Consider the following 17794-nt stretch of genomic DNA (forward strand, 5'->3'; position numbering starts at 1 on the left):
TTGCAGATTCTTTTCCACATAACAGCAATTCTCAAACTTTCATCTCATAAAAGACATTTTCATGCTGTTGTAATATCATTATAAAAATAGGCATGACACAATCATGTACTTCTTAGATTCAGACCCTATAGTAAATTCTAGTGTCTATTCTAAATTTGGTTTTTATTAAACTATGTGTATACTCCCAAGATCGTGACAAGAATTCTATTCTCTTAGTTTAGAATAGAAAACACATTGCATGACAAGCAAATGAAATTATGAGTAGTAAATCCAAGTATTAAAGATAAAAAACATTCCTCAGCATTCATACAGAATATATATTCTGGGGACAAAGCCCAACTAAAGTGGAAAGTTTATACAAGGAATCAAGTACACAGAGTATCTGACTAATATTTTGAATGTAGGATCACAGGTCATTTTTATTCACTTTTGTAATAATATATTGTCTAATCTTTATGCAATGAATTTATATTGGCTCTGAAGTAAGAAAAAATAAAAAGTTTTCATTAATTTTTGACTGAAAACTTAAGAAAAAACCTTATAGGGAACTTCCAGTTCAATTCACTTTAACATGGTCTTCTTTTAAGGTCTGTTTTCCCAAGTGATGCTGAAGTAGTCTGTCTGATTAAGAATTCCCAATCTCTGAGCCTTCCTTGTAATCATTACCATCAACATCACTAATATTACTGAGATTTTACCATCTGTAGTAGATACTGTTCTAGACACTTTACTCATTTATCCCTCACAAGTATTTAAGATAAATACTATTATTATTCTCATTTTTACAAAAGCTGAAGTTAAGACAGGAGTTAAATATATGACCAAACTCACAAAATCACCTATCTTGGGTTAAACTTTTATTCTGTAATCCAGGGCCAAAGCCTTACCAAGGCCACCCCTCCAGGCTCTCTGCCTTCTGGCTTCTCTACCACCAATACAAGGAACAGGTCCTCTCAGGTATTTTCAACCGAACTTTTTCAAACTTTCCCTCTCATCTGGCCTCTTCCCCTCTATGTACAAAGAAGGAGAGTTCTCCGTATCTTAAAAAAAAATCTCTAAGATATATACTGAATACATATACTTTCTACAGGTAGGACACTACACAAGGGTATAAAAAAAAGTATAAGACATCATTCCTGCCTTCAAGGAGGCAGAATATTCAACACACAAATGTAGATAACTAACCTCAAAATTAGTACTGTTGCCTCCTCAGGATGTAATAATACTTTTTCCACTGTGGCTCACTGTTGTGCTCTACCTCCAAGACCCCAAAGCTCATTCCCTCTTTACTCCCCTGGAATCTGACTTATGCCCCTTCTAGTAAAAGCAGTAACCTTATAAGTAACCAGCAATCTCCCAATCACCAAATCCAACATCCTTTTCCCTGTATTCATTCTCCTTTCCTCCTTGCTTCTCAAAGCACTCTATTCTCTTGGTTGCCATAGTACAGTATCATTCTAATTTATCTCCTGTCTTTTAAACCAGCCCATTCAAGTATTTTCCTGTCTTCTGCTCAATCTTATTTGCAAATCTGAATCTATATGAATACTTACAAATTTCTATTGCTAACCCTAACCTCCATTCCCAAATCCGTAGCTGTCTATGACTGCCACCATAAACAAAACATGTCTAATGTTGAATTTATGTATATTCTAAGAAATCAATTTTGCCTCTCAATTAACCTATTTCTTCCAATGGGACAGCTTTTTTCCTAATGATCCAGTCTGAAACTTTGGAGTTAAGTGGAGCTCCACTCACTCTTCACAAACCAAACAATCGCCACAACCAACTTTCCATTCTTTTCCATGACTACTGTCATCATCCCCCTTCAGATGCTTTTCGCCCAAGTCTGGACATTTCTAAATGCCTACTCAGTGCTCTCTCTACCTTCACTCTTTCCCTTTAACACAGCAAGGTAAGGAGTGTGCGCTCAGAATACATTTATCTCAGTGATTTAAACAGGACCTTGATGTAGAAGTCGGCAATTCCCTCCAGTTAACATACTAAGTGTGTACTCTCAAATTGGGAGGGGAAGGGAGAAAAAGTGAGTGAGGAAGAGCTTTCTCTAAGTGAGGTAGACTAAGTTTGTACTCCGTTAAGTTTAATATCCTGAGCTGAGAATTGTATGCTTTTTTTTTTATTTAGCATACTGTGATTACAAACTCTACTCTGCTCTGCTTATATACCCAGGACAATACTATCAGACAATCTTCTTTAATGACCATTTTCTAGCATGTTGTTCTCTTGTTTAGCACATTTAAGAACCCTGCATCATCTACAGATTCAAACTCAAACTCCTCAGCCCAGTAGTTCCAGTCTTGCAACTTGGCCTTAAGGAAGCTTTTTATCTTTGTCTCCCACTAATGCCTCATGTTTGAATTCTCTTCTTTAGGAGTACACAACCCTTGCTGCACCTCTTCCCCTTTAACTGATTACACCACTTATCTAACAAATCATATGCTGCCCCATTTTATTGGTTACTGTTTTATATATCTGTATATATATCCTACATATCCAACTAAATTGGAAGTTCCCTGAATACAATGAAAATGAGTTAATATCTTCCAATTTCTTGAGTGCTCTCTACAGGGCAGATAGTTGGTAAATACTGGTTCTCTATATGCATCATACCTTGTTGCTCTAAAATGATGTCATCACATTTATGTAGCATTTTATGCTTTCTGGTGAAATTTTATGTTCATTCTCTCAAACTCGACCTGGCCAAAACAGCACTCTTGATTTCCTGCTCTCGTCCCAACCTATTTCTCCCCCAGCTAAGAAAATGATGCCGCCAATCGGCCAGTGGCTCATACCCCGAATCCAGACTCCTCCCTGTCCTCTCTCCACAACCTGTCCACCCATGGATACTGAGAGCTCTAATTTTAAAATATATCCTCCATACATCCATTTCTTTCTTCTGAGCTGCTCCCTCATCACACTAGCCTCCAAGCTGGTCTCCTAGTTTTCTCTCAGGCTCTTCTACTATCTATTCTTCATACAGGAACTAGAAGAATCATTTGCAAACATAAATCAGAACCATATTACTCTCTCATTTAAATCCCTCCTGTAGCTTCCTGCAGCACTCGAAATAAAAACTGAATGCTTTACAAGCCTACAGGGCTCTGCATGACCAGGATCCTATCCATCTTTCCAACCCCAAGTCACATTATTTGTAAACTATATCATCAGGCTTTGGCCATCATTGTCACTTTCCTGACCCTAGAAGACACCAGGCTTGTTCCAGTCCTTAAACATTTTGTTTCCTTTACCTAGAACATTCTGCCCCCAGAACTCTGCAGTCTAAATTGATCATCAGCCTGTCCTCTCAACCATTCATATCACACAGTTTTACTTCAGATCACTTATCTCTATCTTGATCATCTATTTACTTATTTATTGACAATCACACCTAGAGTGTCCTTGACGTGCAAAACTAACTTGCCAATTTTGTTCACTGCTGTTTCTCCAATACCTATGATAATTCCTGGCATATAGAAGGAGCTGAATAAATGACTTGAATAAATGAATGAATAAGTGATCTCAATTGATATCCCCAGAGCATTACTAAGCAGGCAAAAAAAAGTATGATTATCCTCACTTTCTACACAGGGAAATTGAGGTTCAAGACTATTCAATGACTTTCCTAAAAGTCACATAGCAACTTAGGGACAAGGTCAGACTGCAATCTTTAGGCTTTAAGTTCAGCGTTATAGTTGTTATACCATGATGCTAAAATGTGGTTAGTTTTAAACCACTTCAAATAATTTTTAAAAATCATTAAATCCTTTTAACAAACATGGCAACATTTTTAATGGGAGAAAAGATTCTAATAAAAATCTATTGCTCTATTTACAACAGTCAGGACATGGAAACAACCTAAGTGTCCATAGACAGATGAATGGATAAAGAAGATGTGGCACATACATACAATGGAATATTACTCAGCCATAAAAAGAAACAAAATTGAATTATTTGTAGTGAGGTGGATGGACCTAGAGACTGTCATATAGAGTGAAGTAAGTCAGAAAGAGAAAAACAAATACCATACACTAACACATACATATGGAATTGAAAAAAAATGGTTCTGAAGAACCTAGGGGCAGGACAGGAATAAAGATGCAGACGTAGAGAATGGACTTGAGGACACGGGGAGGGGGAAGGGTAAGCTGGGACGAAGTGAGAGAATGGCATGGACATATATACACTACCAAATGTAAAACAGCTAGCTAGTGGGAAGCAGCCACATAGCACAGGGAGATTAGCTTGGTGTTTTGTGACCACCTAGAGGGGTGAGATAGGGAGGGTGGGAGGGAAACGCAAGAGGGAGGAGATATGGGGATATACGTATACGTATAGCTGATTCACTTTGCTTTACAGCAGAAACTAACACACCATTGTAAAGCAATTATACTCCAATAAAGATGTTAAAAAATAAATTAAAAAATAACATAAAAAAATCTAAAAAAATTCAATTATCCTATCAAACATAAAACAGAACAAGGGAAAAAGTAAATGTTTGTCCCCTCTATATATTTTTCTTTCCTATGCATTTTAAAAACACATATTATAGTCAGCCAGTATCTGTATACATTTGGTAAGATATAGAACACAAAAGTTAAAGCACCCAATTGACAGCCTACATTACACACATGCACACAGACCTTACATCCTGTAGTGCCTTCCAATTTTCTCCCAACAGAAAGTTGTCTCTCCTAGAACCTTATCATTTAGCAAGAGTGTATATTTTAAGATTCTTGTTATAAACTTCTTTAATGCAGTTCCTTAGTGAAACACTATCACTTTAAAGAATAATAATAATGTTAAAAGTGTTTTTATTTCCTTATATGACACATAAGCCCTTTTGTGTACAGTTGCCACAGAAATAATAATGTTACTAAAGATAACCCATTAAAAGTGGACCCTTCAAAATATTTAAACATACCCTTTTAAAAGCCACTCATTGATGGGTGTGATTGACAAAAGCTGAAGAAGAAGCCATATTGCTGCTGGGAAGAATGCAAGTGTAAAGATCTGAATAAAAAGATGTAGTTTTATATGCACCAAAGCACTTGTCAGCTCCTGTGAATATGAAGGACACAAAATAACAAAGGTAAGAAAACTATTCCTGAAGACAGACTGCTACCAAAACAACATCATATGAATTAGGTTTTTTTAAATTGAGATATAATTGACATATAACATTATATTAATTTTAGGTATACAACATGAAGATTCATTGTGTATACTGCAAAATGATCACCACAATAAGTCTAGTTAATATCCATCCATGTGGAGTTATTTCAGAGCTAAAACTTTTACCTATAAGCATATGCATAAGAGACAGACTTTAAGGGAAAAAAAAGTTGTTCATGATAATTATAAAGTATTTTTCTATAAAATTTCTGAAGCATTCTAATTTCTTTCAAATACAGTATACCCCAACGATTCAGATTTGTAAAAGTCTGGAACAGGACTAAGCTAACTACCTTTACACTAGTATAGATTTCAGAATTGTTGACACTGCAGACAAACATGTATGTTTAACTATTTAAAACAAAATCTTGTTTAAAAATTTTGGCAGGACCTAGAATTTTAATTAAATTTGATAATTAACCTCTACTCATTACACCAGACCTAGCAAGGACTCGGTTTGGCAAGATGTTACTAAATCTACACACAAATCATCATTTTTAAAAATGTTTCCCCAACAATATTCTACATTTCAAAAGGGCTTTTTTCCCCAAAATCTACTCACTAGATTTCTTTATTAACATTTACTGAATAGCAGCTCTGTGCCATGCTCTGAGCTTGCCACTTTATGTATGTTATCTCATTTAATCCTGACAACAACCCAGTTAGGAAGATATTATTATCCCTACTGTACTGATGAGGAAATTGAGATCGAGAGTGAAGCCCAGAATCAAACCCATTTCTGGCATTCTATCAAACACACTCACTCCTGCTTCTCCCACCATGTCACACCGCTGCCCCAGGAGAGAAAAGATTTGCATGAATCATGACACACCAGGCACATATTGTAAGTCTCACAGCTAAAAAGGGATACTCGGTAAACTTTGGGATTTCAATATGTACAAAGCAACAAGTGTTTACATTTGAATTTCTTTGAGTTATGTGGTTATTCAGCAAAAATAAAACAAATTCAGAAAGTAGTAGAATATAAAACATGCAGGCAGTCATTAAACACATTCAAAGTTGCCAGAGATTCACTGGTTTATAAACATAGCACTGTCATGTTCCCCACCTCCCTTAGTTCAAGTAAGTCATGAACTAGCCTCAGAGACATTAGCCAAAGTTCATGGTGTAATAAACAGTAGGTTAATGCAAACTCATTCACTGGTCACCACTTTCTGCAATCTGTCTCATCAGTTCCCACCATTAATCTCCCTTCATGTTACACAGCAGTTCCAGTTTAATCACAATACGTCCCTAATGGCATCTATGGAACTTCTGGAAATCTGGGTCTAATGCAGGACAACTGGGAAACACTGTGCAAACTGGAAGCCACACTGGGTCCACGGATCTGAGCTAACATAAAAGGAGTCATCTTTACAATGAACCCGAAATTGCACCCCAGAGAAAACTTGAGCACCAGCAGTTCCAAGAATTCTCAGCAGTCTTGAAACCAAATCTCACGCAAATACACTCAGAGGCATTCTTAAATACCAAATGAATATCAGTAGGTTTTTTATTTTCAAAAAATGAAAATAAAATGATTAGCCAGAAGGCAGTAACAAAGACATTTGCATACACTTCTCATAGGAATATAAAACGCTGTAACTTTTCTGAAAAGTAATTTGGGAGAATATCTCAAGGACTATAATAGGATTCATACTCTTGGACCCCGAAATTTTATGTCTAAGCATTTCTCCTGAGGATATAAAAAGTGGTTACAAGCATTTATATATAGAATTGGTTGACAGTCACAGCATTATCTATTACAGTAAAATCTGGAAACAACTTATATGTCCAAAAGTGAGGAAATAACTAAATAACTTAAGGTAGCAACAGAGTGTTCAGAGCTATTAGAAACTATGTTAAAACTGTGTAGACAAGGATGTAGAAGTTCAGGGTCTTGCCCTACTTAACCAACAGGTGTCTCACTGGCACAGCCTACGTAGACCAACCTAGCAACTCATTCCTTCAGGCGGCAAACACTTACCCAGCACCTGCCTCCTTTCTAGGTACTTGGACTATCTCTCACAACTCAAACTTCACATATCATCTGACCCAGCAATCCTACTTCGAGGAATTAATCCTTCATACATATTCCCAAATGTAGGAAATGACGTATTTTTAGGTTATCCTTTGCAGAATGTTTATAATAGCGAAACCCCATAAGTTACCTAAATGCCATTCAAGAGAAGATGAGGAAAATATATCAAGACACATTCAAAAATGGAATATTTTTCAGCATCCAAAAAGAAACAGGGAGTTTTTTATGTGTTGATATGAAAAAACCTCCAAAATATGTGTTTTGAGTAAAATAAGGTAAGGTGGCAAACGGTATAAAACACCCCAGTTTGACAGGGGCGGGGGGTGATACACATATGTATGTTTTGCATAGAATACCTCCAGAAAGATACACAGAAACTGTTAACATTGGTTGTCTCCAGAGACGAGAACTGAATATTTAGTAGGGGGGTAAAAAGAAGACTTCTCATCGTATATACTTTTGTACCTTTTGATTTATGTTCATAAAAGTAAATAAAATATAAATTATCTTATTTTCAAATATGAAGAAAAAATAAATGAAATATATTACATGGAAAATTACTATTATACACTGTCATGTATTAAAAATAAAATTGTATGTGTGTATGTATGTGTATATTTATGCAAGTATGTGTATACATATATATACACATATATACATATACACAATTTTTTAAGTATTTTATTTTTAAAGTAGTCTCTATATAAAAAATGCGTTTAGGGAAAAAAGGGCTAAACTACACACAACTGTTAACAGCAGTTATTTTTATTCTTTCTAATCTTTCTACATGGGGAAAGACTACTTTTGTAATCATGAAAAAAGTTATAAAAAGTAAAATGTAGTTAGAAAACACTAGTTGATCTGAAAAATTACAGTAGAAACAACTGATATTGTATCAAAATAATGGAACAGTAAAGAACCCAGCAAAATGAATCACAAGGGGCCACTATGTTGGGTCCTCAGGGGCTTCTTAACAACAGGGAAATAACAGACATGAAGTGTTTCCAAGAAAGATTTTCAAGACTGTCACAAAAACCCAGTGTTCTATATCTTCTATACCTTCTTCATACAACCTTAAAGATAAAATAAGCTTGCACTGGAAAAGAAAAAGCAAGTAAACACTATAAAATTCAAAATACTATTATTCCATACATATCCATGCAGAATTGAGGGCCACATACTCAAATAAATACCATCATGAATAACTGAAGAGTTGATTCCACATGACATCTTATTTATTCACATGTAATACAGGTCGAATCCCATTAAAATAAACTTAAGGAGATACTCCACATACCAGGGCCTCACTGACAGCATCAAGAATCGCTTGAAATCAGAGGCTCTGACTGGGACTTAGAAATATTTTCATTACGTACCAATTTCCCTCCTAACCCTTATTTGACCTTTATTGGATTTGCTTTCGGAGAGTCAGCCTCATAGCTCTGGGCTGGAAACAAGCGGCAAGAACCTCAATTTTAGAATTTGCTGTATTTATTTCTAAGCTGATGGGATTTTTCAAAAATGATCTGTTTAGGAAAATAAAGGAAAGCCGGTATATTCTGGCCTAGTGGGGACCCTTTTCACGCCCTGAGTTTCCTGCTCATCTTTGCTTCTGTCCCGAGCCAAGTACAAGTGCACAAGGTGGCAGTGCCTTGTGGCCACAGGTGCTAAACAGGTACTTGTTTAAATGAGATTGGTCTTGTCACAGCCTCTTAAGTAACAAATCCTCTGAAACTGTAGATTTGAAGTTCGCTAAATATGAAATATATTTCGAATGTGACCTTATTTCATGTCACTACAACAAAATTTCAGAAACCACTTCAACAGGTATGTCACAAACTAGAAATCAACAGTCATAAAACCGAAGACTTAGCATTAAATCTTTTCAGCATGAAGTATTAACACAGTCCTTTATAACTTTAATAAATGAACAAAACAAATTCTAGAATACACATCATTACATCAATGTATAAGTAATACTACATGAAATGTTCACTATAAATCAAACTTGAGTGGGGCCGATGTAAATGCTTTCAAATAAGCGCAAGTTAATTATAACCTACCGTCTCCTGTGCGCAAAAATGCACTGTTCCAGGACCTAACAGGATATAAAAATAGTAGTCCCAGCTGAAATTAGTTTGTAAACTAGAAAACAAATTGTTACAATCTTGTTATTGAAACAAGATTGTTAACTAGGAAACAAATAACAAGAAGTTCACTACCTCCTAACTTACAACTGTTTGGTTGCCCGGGAAATTAACAGGGCTTAGAGATGGTTTAACATTACAGAATGACGCAATCTAGGGCATCTTAAGTTAAACGGATCTTGAAAATGACTTAATGTTGTATTAGCTTGAAAAGGGCCTTTAATATGGAAGAAGTGGCTTTGATGGCTATTTAGATGCCACAATAAAGCACAGGATCAAGGCATTTCAGCGTTAGATCCCAATTAGCTGGATGATTCTGAAGGTTTCCTAGGTGCTTACAGAAGAATTCGGTCCTTAGAGAAACGCTGGTAAGTATGACCTTCTTCCTCCTTCAACTCCTGCATCCCGCAAAGTTGGCTGCTTGACAGAAGAGCATTAAGCAAGAAGCTAAAGGAGTGAGAGAATCAAATCTTGCCAGATTTCCCATGGCATAAAGAACAGCCGTAGCCATTAAGCAGCCACCAGGGGACGTAGTTAGAGCAACGTCCCAAGTAGAGGACTTGGGTAAGGCAGCTGCTCCACAAAGAGCATCAGCAAAGGCCAGCAGGAAGACCTCCAGGGAAGCTCAGTCCAGCACCACAGGAGTGGCAGCTATCCTTCTGTATCACTGGGTCCCACATTTGAGAACCAGTAGGAGAACTCAGGCGTTGACAGAAAAAGCCTGTGCCCCCTTAAGCACTAATCGTAGTCCTTTATTGCAATATAATTTCCAAAAACTAGAATTCAACATATTTAGGAAATCCTGTTCTATGTCAGTTTTCAAAAGAGCAAGTAATTAGTGAGAATATTTCAAATTCTTGAGACAAAGTTTCTCAGACACTACACGGGGATCCCATTTACATCAAAAATGTCCCATTGATAAGATTTATACCAACCTGACAACTACAGAATACATAAATTTAGTAAAACCATGCTTTTTCCACGTCACTACTAGGATGGTCAAAGAAGAAGGTAACTAAATTGGGTCTTCATTCAAAGCACACTTCAAAGAAAATAAACTTAAAATAAATAAAGGCAAGACATAATGCTGAAACAAATTGTACAGCCATTTCTAAAAAAAACCCAAAATCCTGACATAGTAAGATTTCCCTATCTACATAAGAATAAGCATCTTAGAATGACAACTTTAGAAACTCAATGTAATTTCTTCAAAAGTAAATAGGTATTTTCTCCTCTTTTTTTCTTCTACTACAATTCAAAAGAGAATCACAAATTCTACTCATTCCTCTCTTGGATGTAAAAATGCCTGGATTTGTTTAATTCTATAAGAATCCCATATTTAGTGACACCTAGATCAGTAAAAAACATTACCTGTGTGTCTTCATAATAGATGGTGGCTTAGTATGAAAAATTCCAGAATTTCTCTTAAAACATTTATTAATATGTAACAGATATACCAGCAAAGAATATACTTTTAAAAAAATTACTTAAAAATTATAACATAACAAGCATCACTTGAGCAGCATAAGTCCTGGAAGCAAAAGATGATCCACAAGTTATGGAAACCTAACTAAACATCAATAACTCCAGTGCGCCTCAGTGCCACTAGAGTGACCACCACAATCTGAGGAAGACCTGAAGTAGATGTTTCAGTTCAGTTGTTGTACTGAAAACATAACCACTATAAACACACCCTTATTCTCCATGCCACCCAGCTATGCAGTATCTATAGTATATAGGTACAAAACGCAAGTCCTTTGCTGCAGTCCAAGTTCTCTTCTGTGATAGTGAAGCTTCAGACTGTACCTACACACGGCTTTACAAAAGGAATCTGAAATTTCAAAAGAGTAAGCATGAATTAAATTTTTCTCCCTGCTTCTCATGTGCCCCATAGTTGACAGTACCTCCGTATTTAATGATAATCCACTGTTAAAGAATATTGTTGCGACAGCAATGTAGGAGACAGTTATTTCTGGCATCAGTGGTCCTAAAGAGAGAGAAATGAGTCACTGTTAGATAGGCATTTCCTGTAGATAACTTGACATGAAAGGAGAATCCATTGGAGAATAAACGGTACTTTAAATCTCGGTGTCGCCGCTAGTATACTAATGTCCTGACAGAGTTAAGTGTTTGCTGTGATGCAGCCTAACTCCAGAGGATTTTCCAGATAGGCGAAGACCACGGTTGTCCAGTACAGCACAGTATCCTCAGAGCAGAAAAATGAAAATAAATGCTGCTCTCACACGAGAGAGCAAATAGGCCGCATCCTTCCATATTAGTTCCTCTAATTTTATCTGCCATAGTAAATGTCAGCCCTGCCGACATTTTGATTTCTGAATTCTAGCCACCAGAGTAAGTTCTGGGGAAAAAAAATTTCTGTTGTTTTAAGCCACCCAGTTTGTGGTAATTTATTGTGGCGGCGCTAAGAAATGAACACACTCCCTCAAGCCAAACAACAGGACCACATCATGGTTCCTCCATTGCCTGTAACCCTCCACCATTCCAATAGATACTGCTCAGCAAATAAGACCAAGCTGGGGAAAAATCACCACTCAGTCAGTCAACAAATATTCACTGAGCAACCACAAGGCTACATTTTAGGCATTTGTAGCACATCAGTGAATAAAAGAAACAAAGAGCTCCTCAAACACTGCAATACCTAAGTGTCCTCAACAGATGAATGGATAAAGAAGATGTGGCACATATATACAATGGAGTATTACTCAGCCATAAAAAGAAACGAAACTGAGTTATTTGTAGTGAGGTGGATGGACCTAGAGTCTGTCATACAGAGTGAAGTAAGTCAGAAGGAGAAAAACAAATGCCGTATGTTAACACATATAAGAAAAAAAATCTAAGGAAAAAAAAAAAAAGGTCATGAAGAACCTAGGGGTAAGATGGGAATAAAGACATAGACCTACTAGAGCATGGACTTGAGGATATGGGGAGGGGGAAGGGTACGCTGGGACAAAGTGAGAGAGTGGCATGGACATATATATACACTACCAAACGTAAAATAGATAGCTAGTGGGAAGCAGCCGCATAGCACAGGGAGATCAGCTCAGTGCTTTGTGACCACCTAGAGGGGTGGGATGGGGAGGGTGGGAGGGAGGGAGACGCAAGAGGGAAGAGATATGGGAACATATGTATACGTATAACTGATACACTTTGTTATAAAGCAGAAACTAACACACCATTGTAAAGCAATTATACTCCAATAAAGATGTTAAAAAAAATGATAATCAAGTTTGGGGATCTTGAGTTCTATAGTGGAGACTAGTTCATAATACCATTTTATATACAGTAGATCTTAAATGTTCTTATTATAACAACAACAAAAAACATGGTAATTATGTGAGGTGAAGAATGTGTTAACTAACTTGATTGTGGTAATCATTTTGTATATCTAAAATCATCACATTGTACACCTTAAACTTATTCAATGTTATATGTTAATTATATCTCAATAAAGCCGGAAAAAAGAAAAAAAAATACACTGCCATACATTCTTTTAGATACCTGGCATTTACTCAAATCATTTTGCTATGATCGGAGAAAAGGCAGCAAAAGGGAGAAGGTAGGGGAAGAGGCATTACACTTCAGGGCAGTGAAAGTGGTTCAAAAACTTAAAAAGAAGTACATTTTTCCCCCCATACTTGTGAGTGAATCTGTCTCAGCTGCTCACACTTCAAAATAATATTTCCTCGAAAGCTGAGGAAGGTGATTCAGGAGCAGGTTTGAATGTCAAGGAATCTGGCTTGTTTTAGTAAATGCCTTCCAGGAATTTTTAATATCCTGTTTGTTTTTTTTCAAACTCATATCCTTTTTCTTTTCCTCCAACCCCTTGCTTTTTGTGAGACCCGTTTTTGTCAACTGTGCTGCCATCCACAGTGGTACCCCAGATTCTCTCTATAGGGTGGGTTATAGTTAGCAGTATATTTGCAAGCAAGAGCTAGGTGATGCGTCCAAAGATTCATCTCCATAGCAAGCACAGGGCATTGATTTAGACCACATGTTTCTTTGGAGCAGCTAAAGCATCTACCTTAGTTAGCCAACAACTGGATTTTTTAAGAAGGTAACTCTTCCTACACTCCATGCACATATATATATAAATACACATGGTAGCTCTTAACTAACTGGCATAATTCAGTGGAATGATTCCTTACTTTGAATGTCTTAAATCCTAGAGACAGGGTATACTGTTTATTTTTATATTGTTTTTTGTATTAGATGCACATCCAAATAACTAATCCATGAAAGGACCCGGTGAGGCTCTTCCAGGGCTACCTACAATGTACCTTTTTAAAAGGGAAGGAGGAATTAATTCTTATCTGGGGAAACCTAAGGCCCCTTTGAGACAGCTGCTAATGGATCGCCCACGGTGTGAATGCAGAACTAGAAGCAGGCAGGGCTGAAATAAAAAACTGGTAAATATTTGCACAGAGGTGAAAGTTGAAACTACGCTATGAAATGGTATGTGGCCCCTCTCCAAGGTAATGATTATATCCTCCAAGTCATGAAAATAACCAGATTCAGATCTTGAGAAGGTTACAAAGCGCAAAGTGGAAATATAAGTTTTAACTCTTCCTTAAACCAAAGCAAAAAAAAAAAAATGTTTATCAGTGAAAATGGAATGGAGTAGCAACGTCAAAAGAAAAATTGGCCGTAAAAAATGAAGCAATTTTGGGACTTCAAACCCACGCTTTTTAATGTGGGAGTGGAGTGTGGGGAAAGAAGACGAGCTGGAATGTTTAAGAATGCAAGGAACTATTACCGTTTCATCAAATCTACTTATCTAGTAAATTTCACTCCTAAACCTCATCTAAGGTATTCATGCTAATATTCTTAAGTTTATACAGTAGCATGTTTCTGGTTATGTTTTCTTAATGCAAAAATGAAGCAATTTCCTTTTTAGGATTTATGTCTTAATTAATGGCAAAAATTTCAGTTAAGATGCAGGTAGAAATGAGATGCTTAATCTGTACTTCCAAAGAAGTAAGCCTTTCTCTTGGAGAATGAATGGCACAGTGTTGAACTCTGGTAAACTCTAAGATGTGCATAGCTCAGGGCTCCCCTGTGTGGAAATGAAACAAGAGTATCTACACTTCAGGATCCACAATTTACATCTCCTGTGGCTCTTTACTTTCAACCTTGTATATATTTTAAAATGAAATGTAACTGAGTAAAAAGAACAGGGAACTAAAAATTAAATTTTCCATGCTAGTACCTGTTACACTTTTTCCCATATGGAAAGTCATTCAACTTCTCTCACTTCAGAGTTCCCACCTCTATAAATTTCCTGCCATATATAACTCACTCACTGGCTATAAAGATTGTTTTTTAAGGGAGGGCAGAGCAAAGGTGTGATCCTTTAAGTGTAGAAGTCTTACACTTCAAAATAGAGTCATTAAGGTATTGATCCAGGTAAAGGTGAAGTGAGCATTTATTAAGTTGAAAACAATCAAAACTTTCTACTGAAGAGAAAAGAATGTCTAGAAAACTGTTCGACTGAAAATTGTTCAGTCAATGTGAGTGCATTAACAATGCACACGCATTCTAGTGTACAGACCCCAAAATGGAACTTCTGACTAAAAGTGACAAGCAAAAAGAGATGCTTTAGGTCATTCTGTAGAGCAGAAGAGGACAGACCACTTTCAGGCACCATTACTCTCCTTGTTCCTAGATTTTTGTTGTTTTAACTGATGGGGTCAAAGTGTTATTTGGTACTATTAGGAAGTTTGTTTTTATTGAAGAAGTTTTACAGGTGGGAAGGTCAACTGAAGTACCAAGAACTTAGCCTGACAGCTTATATAAGACAGCTTATATAAGCTTATATAAGAAATCCCAAACAATTGTTTGTTTAACTGTTGTTTTTAGAAACAGTAACTTTTACACTTGGACAGATCTCAAAAAATCACATGAATACACAGTTGTCTAATATTACCCGATTCTGCGCAGCTTCTTTTGGCCTAAAACTCAGGGCATGGAAACCATCTTTATTACAAAGAGTCTTTCTTTATAATGGTTATTCATTTTTAGTGATTTTTGCCAAGAATATTTGGATGGATGTTGCAACTGGTATGAAATAAGGGGGAATCCTGGTCCCCAGTCAGTCCTTCCTCTTCCCTAAGCTAGCTAACCTGACCTAGGGTGAGTCACCTGACCTGAGGTCTCAGTATCTTCAGCATGTTAGCTGAAAATAAAGTTCCCTCAGCTCTTAACAGTCTCCTCTTTTATAATTAAACAAACGAACTCTCCTAGATTAATGGCATAAGGACTAGTGAAAGTGGGAAACAATATTTCTAAGATACAATAATTCCCAAAACTTCAAGAAGCAGAGTCTGAGGGAACAAATCAGATTACAGAATCCATCTCACACAGGCCACTGTGGGGAAGCCCTAGGGAAATGATTCAGCAATCAACAGCTCTCCTTCCCACTGAGCAGCCCAGGAATAGAAGAGAAAAGGAATTTTACCAAACCTAGTCTCTGCAGGTCTCAACTTAAAGATCACACATCACCTGTGATTTCACCTTAACACTGAGCAAATAAGAGATCTAACCCTAGAAGCTATAAAGTCTGCAAGTGAAGCTAGTGAAATCTACATTCCAGATCACCACAAAGACGCTCTCTAACATTCTTACTACCTGGCTAGCTGCAGGGACAGGGAACTCATTGGACAGTACCTAAATACCAACCTTCACAAGTTTCCCCAAAGCTCACAGAGAAACTATGTCAAATGAGAAACTGGTATCTTCAGCAGGGTAACCCCAAACAGCTTTACTCTCACAGTTACCCACCCTCCACATTTTGTACTAAGTTGAACATAGAAGAACATAAAATAAACCAAAAAGTTTGAATCCCCACTACCTTTGTCCAAAAAATTCCTTTTAAATGTTCTCTGAAGCTACCTCTAAATGGAGGTATTGAGGGTAGAGGGTAGAAGGAACCACTGTTCTCCTGACAGATCATTTCATTCAATTCCATCATGTTTGAACAAAAAGGTTCAAATAACTTCAAATATCCTCCTGACAGCTTCCTAGCATAAAGATTGTGTGTGCTCACTTCGGTTCTTATCTGTCCTTGCATGAGTAAAACCTGTCAATAAGTGTGAAAACTGCTAAACAAGGTCAAACAGACAATGAACTGAAGAAATTCAATTAATGTTTATGAAAAGTGGGACATGATTGTCTAAGGGTAGGAGGAGGGGGTCGGGGGGCATGAAAAGCTAACGGTATTTCCAGTCGTTTCCACCAATGCCCATCCACACATGACAAGGATCCCACAATTCAGAGATCTGGGTGTGATTTTTAGCCCACCTACATTTCCTTGCCAAAATACACACTACACATGGTCTAACATGGATGGATCTGTTAGACTGCTAAAGGTAGCAATTGAGTCCCGGCAGCACACGGAAGCAGTTGAATGCAACGTGTCAGTCGGTTTGAGAGTTTGTGGAGCGGCAGGAACTGCAGCAAATCATCACCCTCCAACATGTGGGCCAACAAATCTGAGTTGGAAGAGGAATGGGTGTCCCTTTTTCTTTCCCCACTCCTTTTTTTTTTTTTTAACATGGGGGAGGGGAGTGTCGGAAACAGACAAGGTAATGGTGTCCACTCCAAGATAGATAAGGAACTCCTGGCAACCTAGCGTCCCTTGGGATAGGATGCTACTTTGAAGGCAAATAAGTTTCATTCTCGGTAACCTCACTCCTTGACACTAAGGATACTCATTGATTGTTCGCGGAAAAGGCAACCTGCGTTCAAATTCCCTCGCCCCGTTCCTAATTATAAATCCTCTCTGGGGCTGGCAAATTAAAAAACCAGCAAGAGGGCCAAAAGACACCTTGGACTGGTCAGTGCCCCTAAGAGAGGCAGACACTCCCCAATTCCGGTCTCCTCTCCTTCCCAAGACTCGCAAATTAGTTCTGAAGTGGGAATCGCAGTGGAGCATATGCAGAGGTGCAGCACTTACCCCCATTCACCCCTATGGACGGCTCCAGCTTTGCTCCGGCGATCGCCAATACTATTCCAATCATGAACCATTCTTTCCTCATTCTCTCCAGTAGCCTCATGTTTGTTAGGGTGGGTGGGTTTTGTTTATTTGTTTGGCTTTTTTTCTTTTTAAGCTGCTATCGCTTAATCCCCGGGGCGTCTCCACACTTTCCACGGTCCCACCTGACATGCAGCAGAGCAAGTCAAATTGCTACTTGTAAATTAAAGACCGGGGGGTTGCTCCCGCTGCTTTGAGGAGGGCTGCGAGTAGTAGTATCCAGTGACAGGAGAGTCTCACTGAGCGCCGCCATCATTACCGTGTGCCTACTAATAGACGCGCACAAGCCACCGCGGCTCCGGCTGCGCCTCCCAGCCCTCTGAAGCGGACGTTTGGGCCAGGCCGACCTGCGCAAGCGATCGA

At 37.7% G+C, this 17794-nt stretch overlaps 1 protein-coding gene across 1 annotated transcript in view; it reads right to left on the bottom strand.

Annotated features, from left to right (window-relative positions):
* SLC10A7 (solute carrier family 10 member 7) overlaps positions 1-17578 on the bottom strand; it is a 250841-nt gene extending 233263 nt beyond the window's left edge. The window contains exons 1-3 of the mRNA XM_082653781.1: positions 17354-17578; positions 11286-11368; positions 4943-5079 (exon numbers count right to left, since the gene is read on the bottom strand). Of these exons, the coding sequence (XP_082509907.1) occupies positions 4943-5079; positions 11286-11368; positions 17354-17453 (320 nt within the window). The 5' untranslated portion in view covers positions 17454-17578. The remainder of the gene's footprint in view (positions 1-4942; positions 5080-11285; positions 11369-17353) is intronic.
* Positions 17579-17794: the final 216 nt, after the last annotated feature.

This window comes from Grampus griseus (assembly GCF_964374135.1).
Source record: "Grampus griseus genome assembly, chromosome: 4".
Classification (NCBI taxonomy): Eukaryota; Metazoa; Chordata; class Mammalia; order Artiodactyla; family Delphinidae; genus Grampus; species Grampus griseus.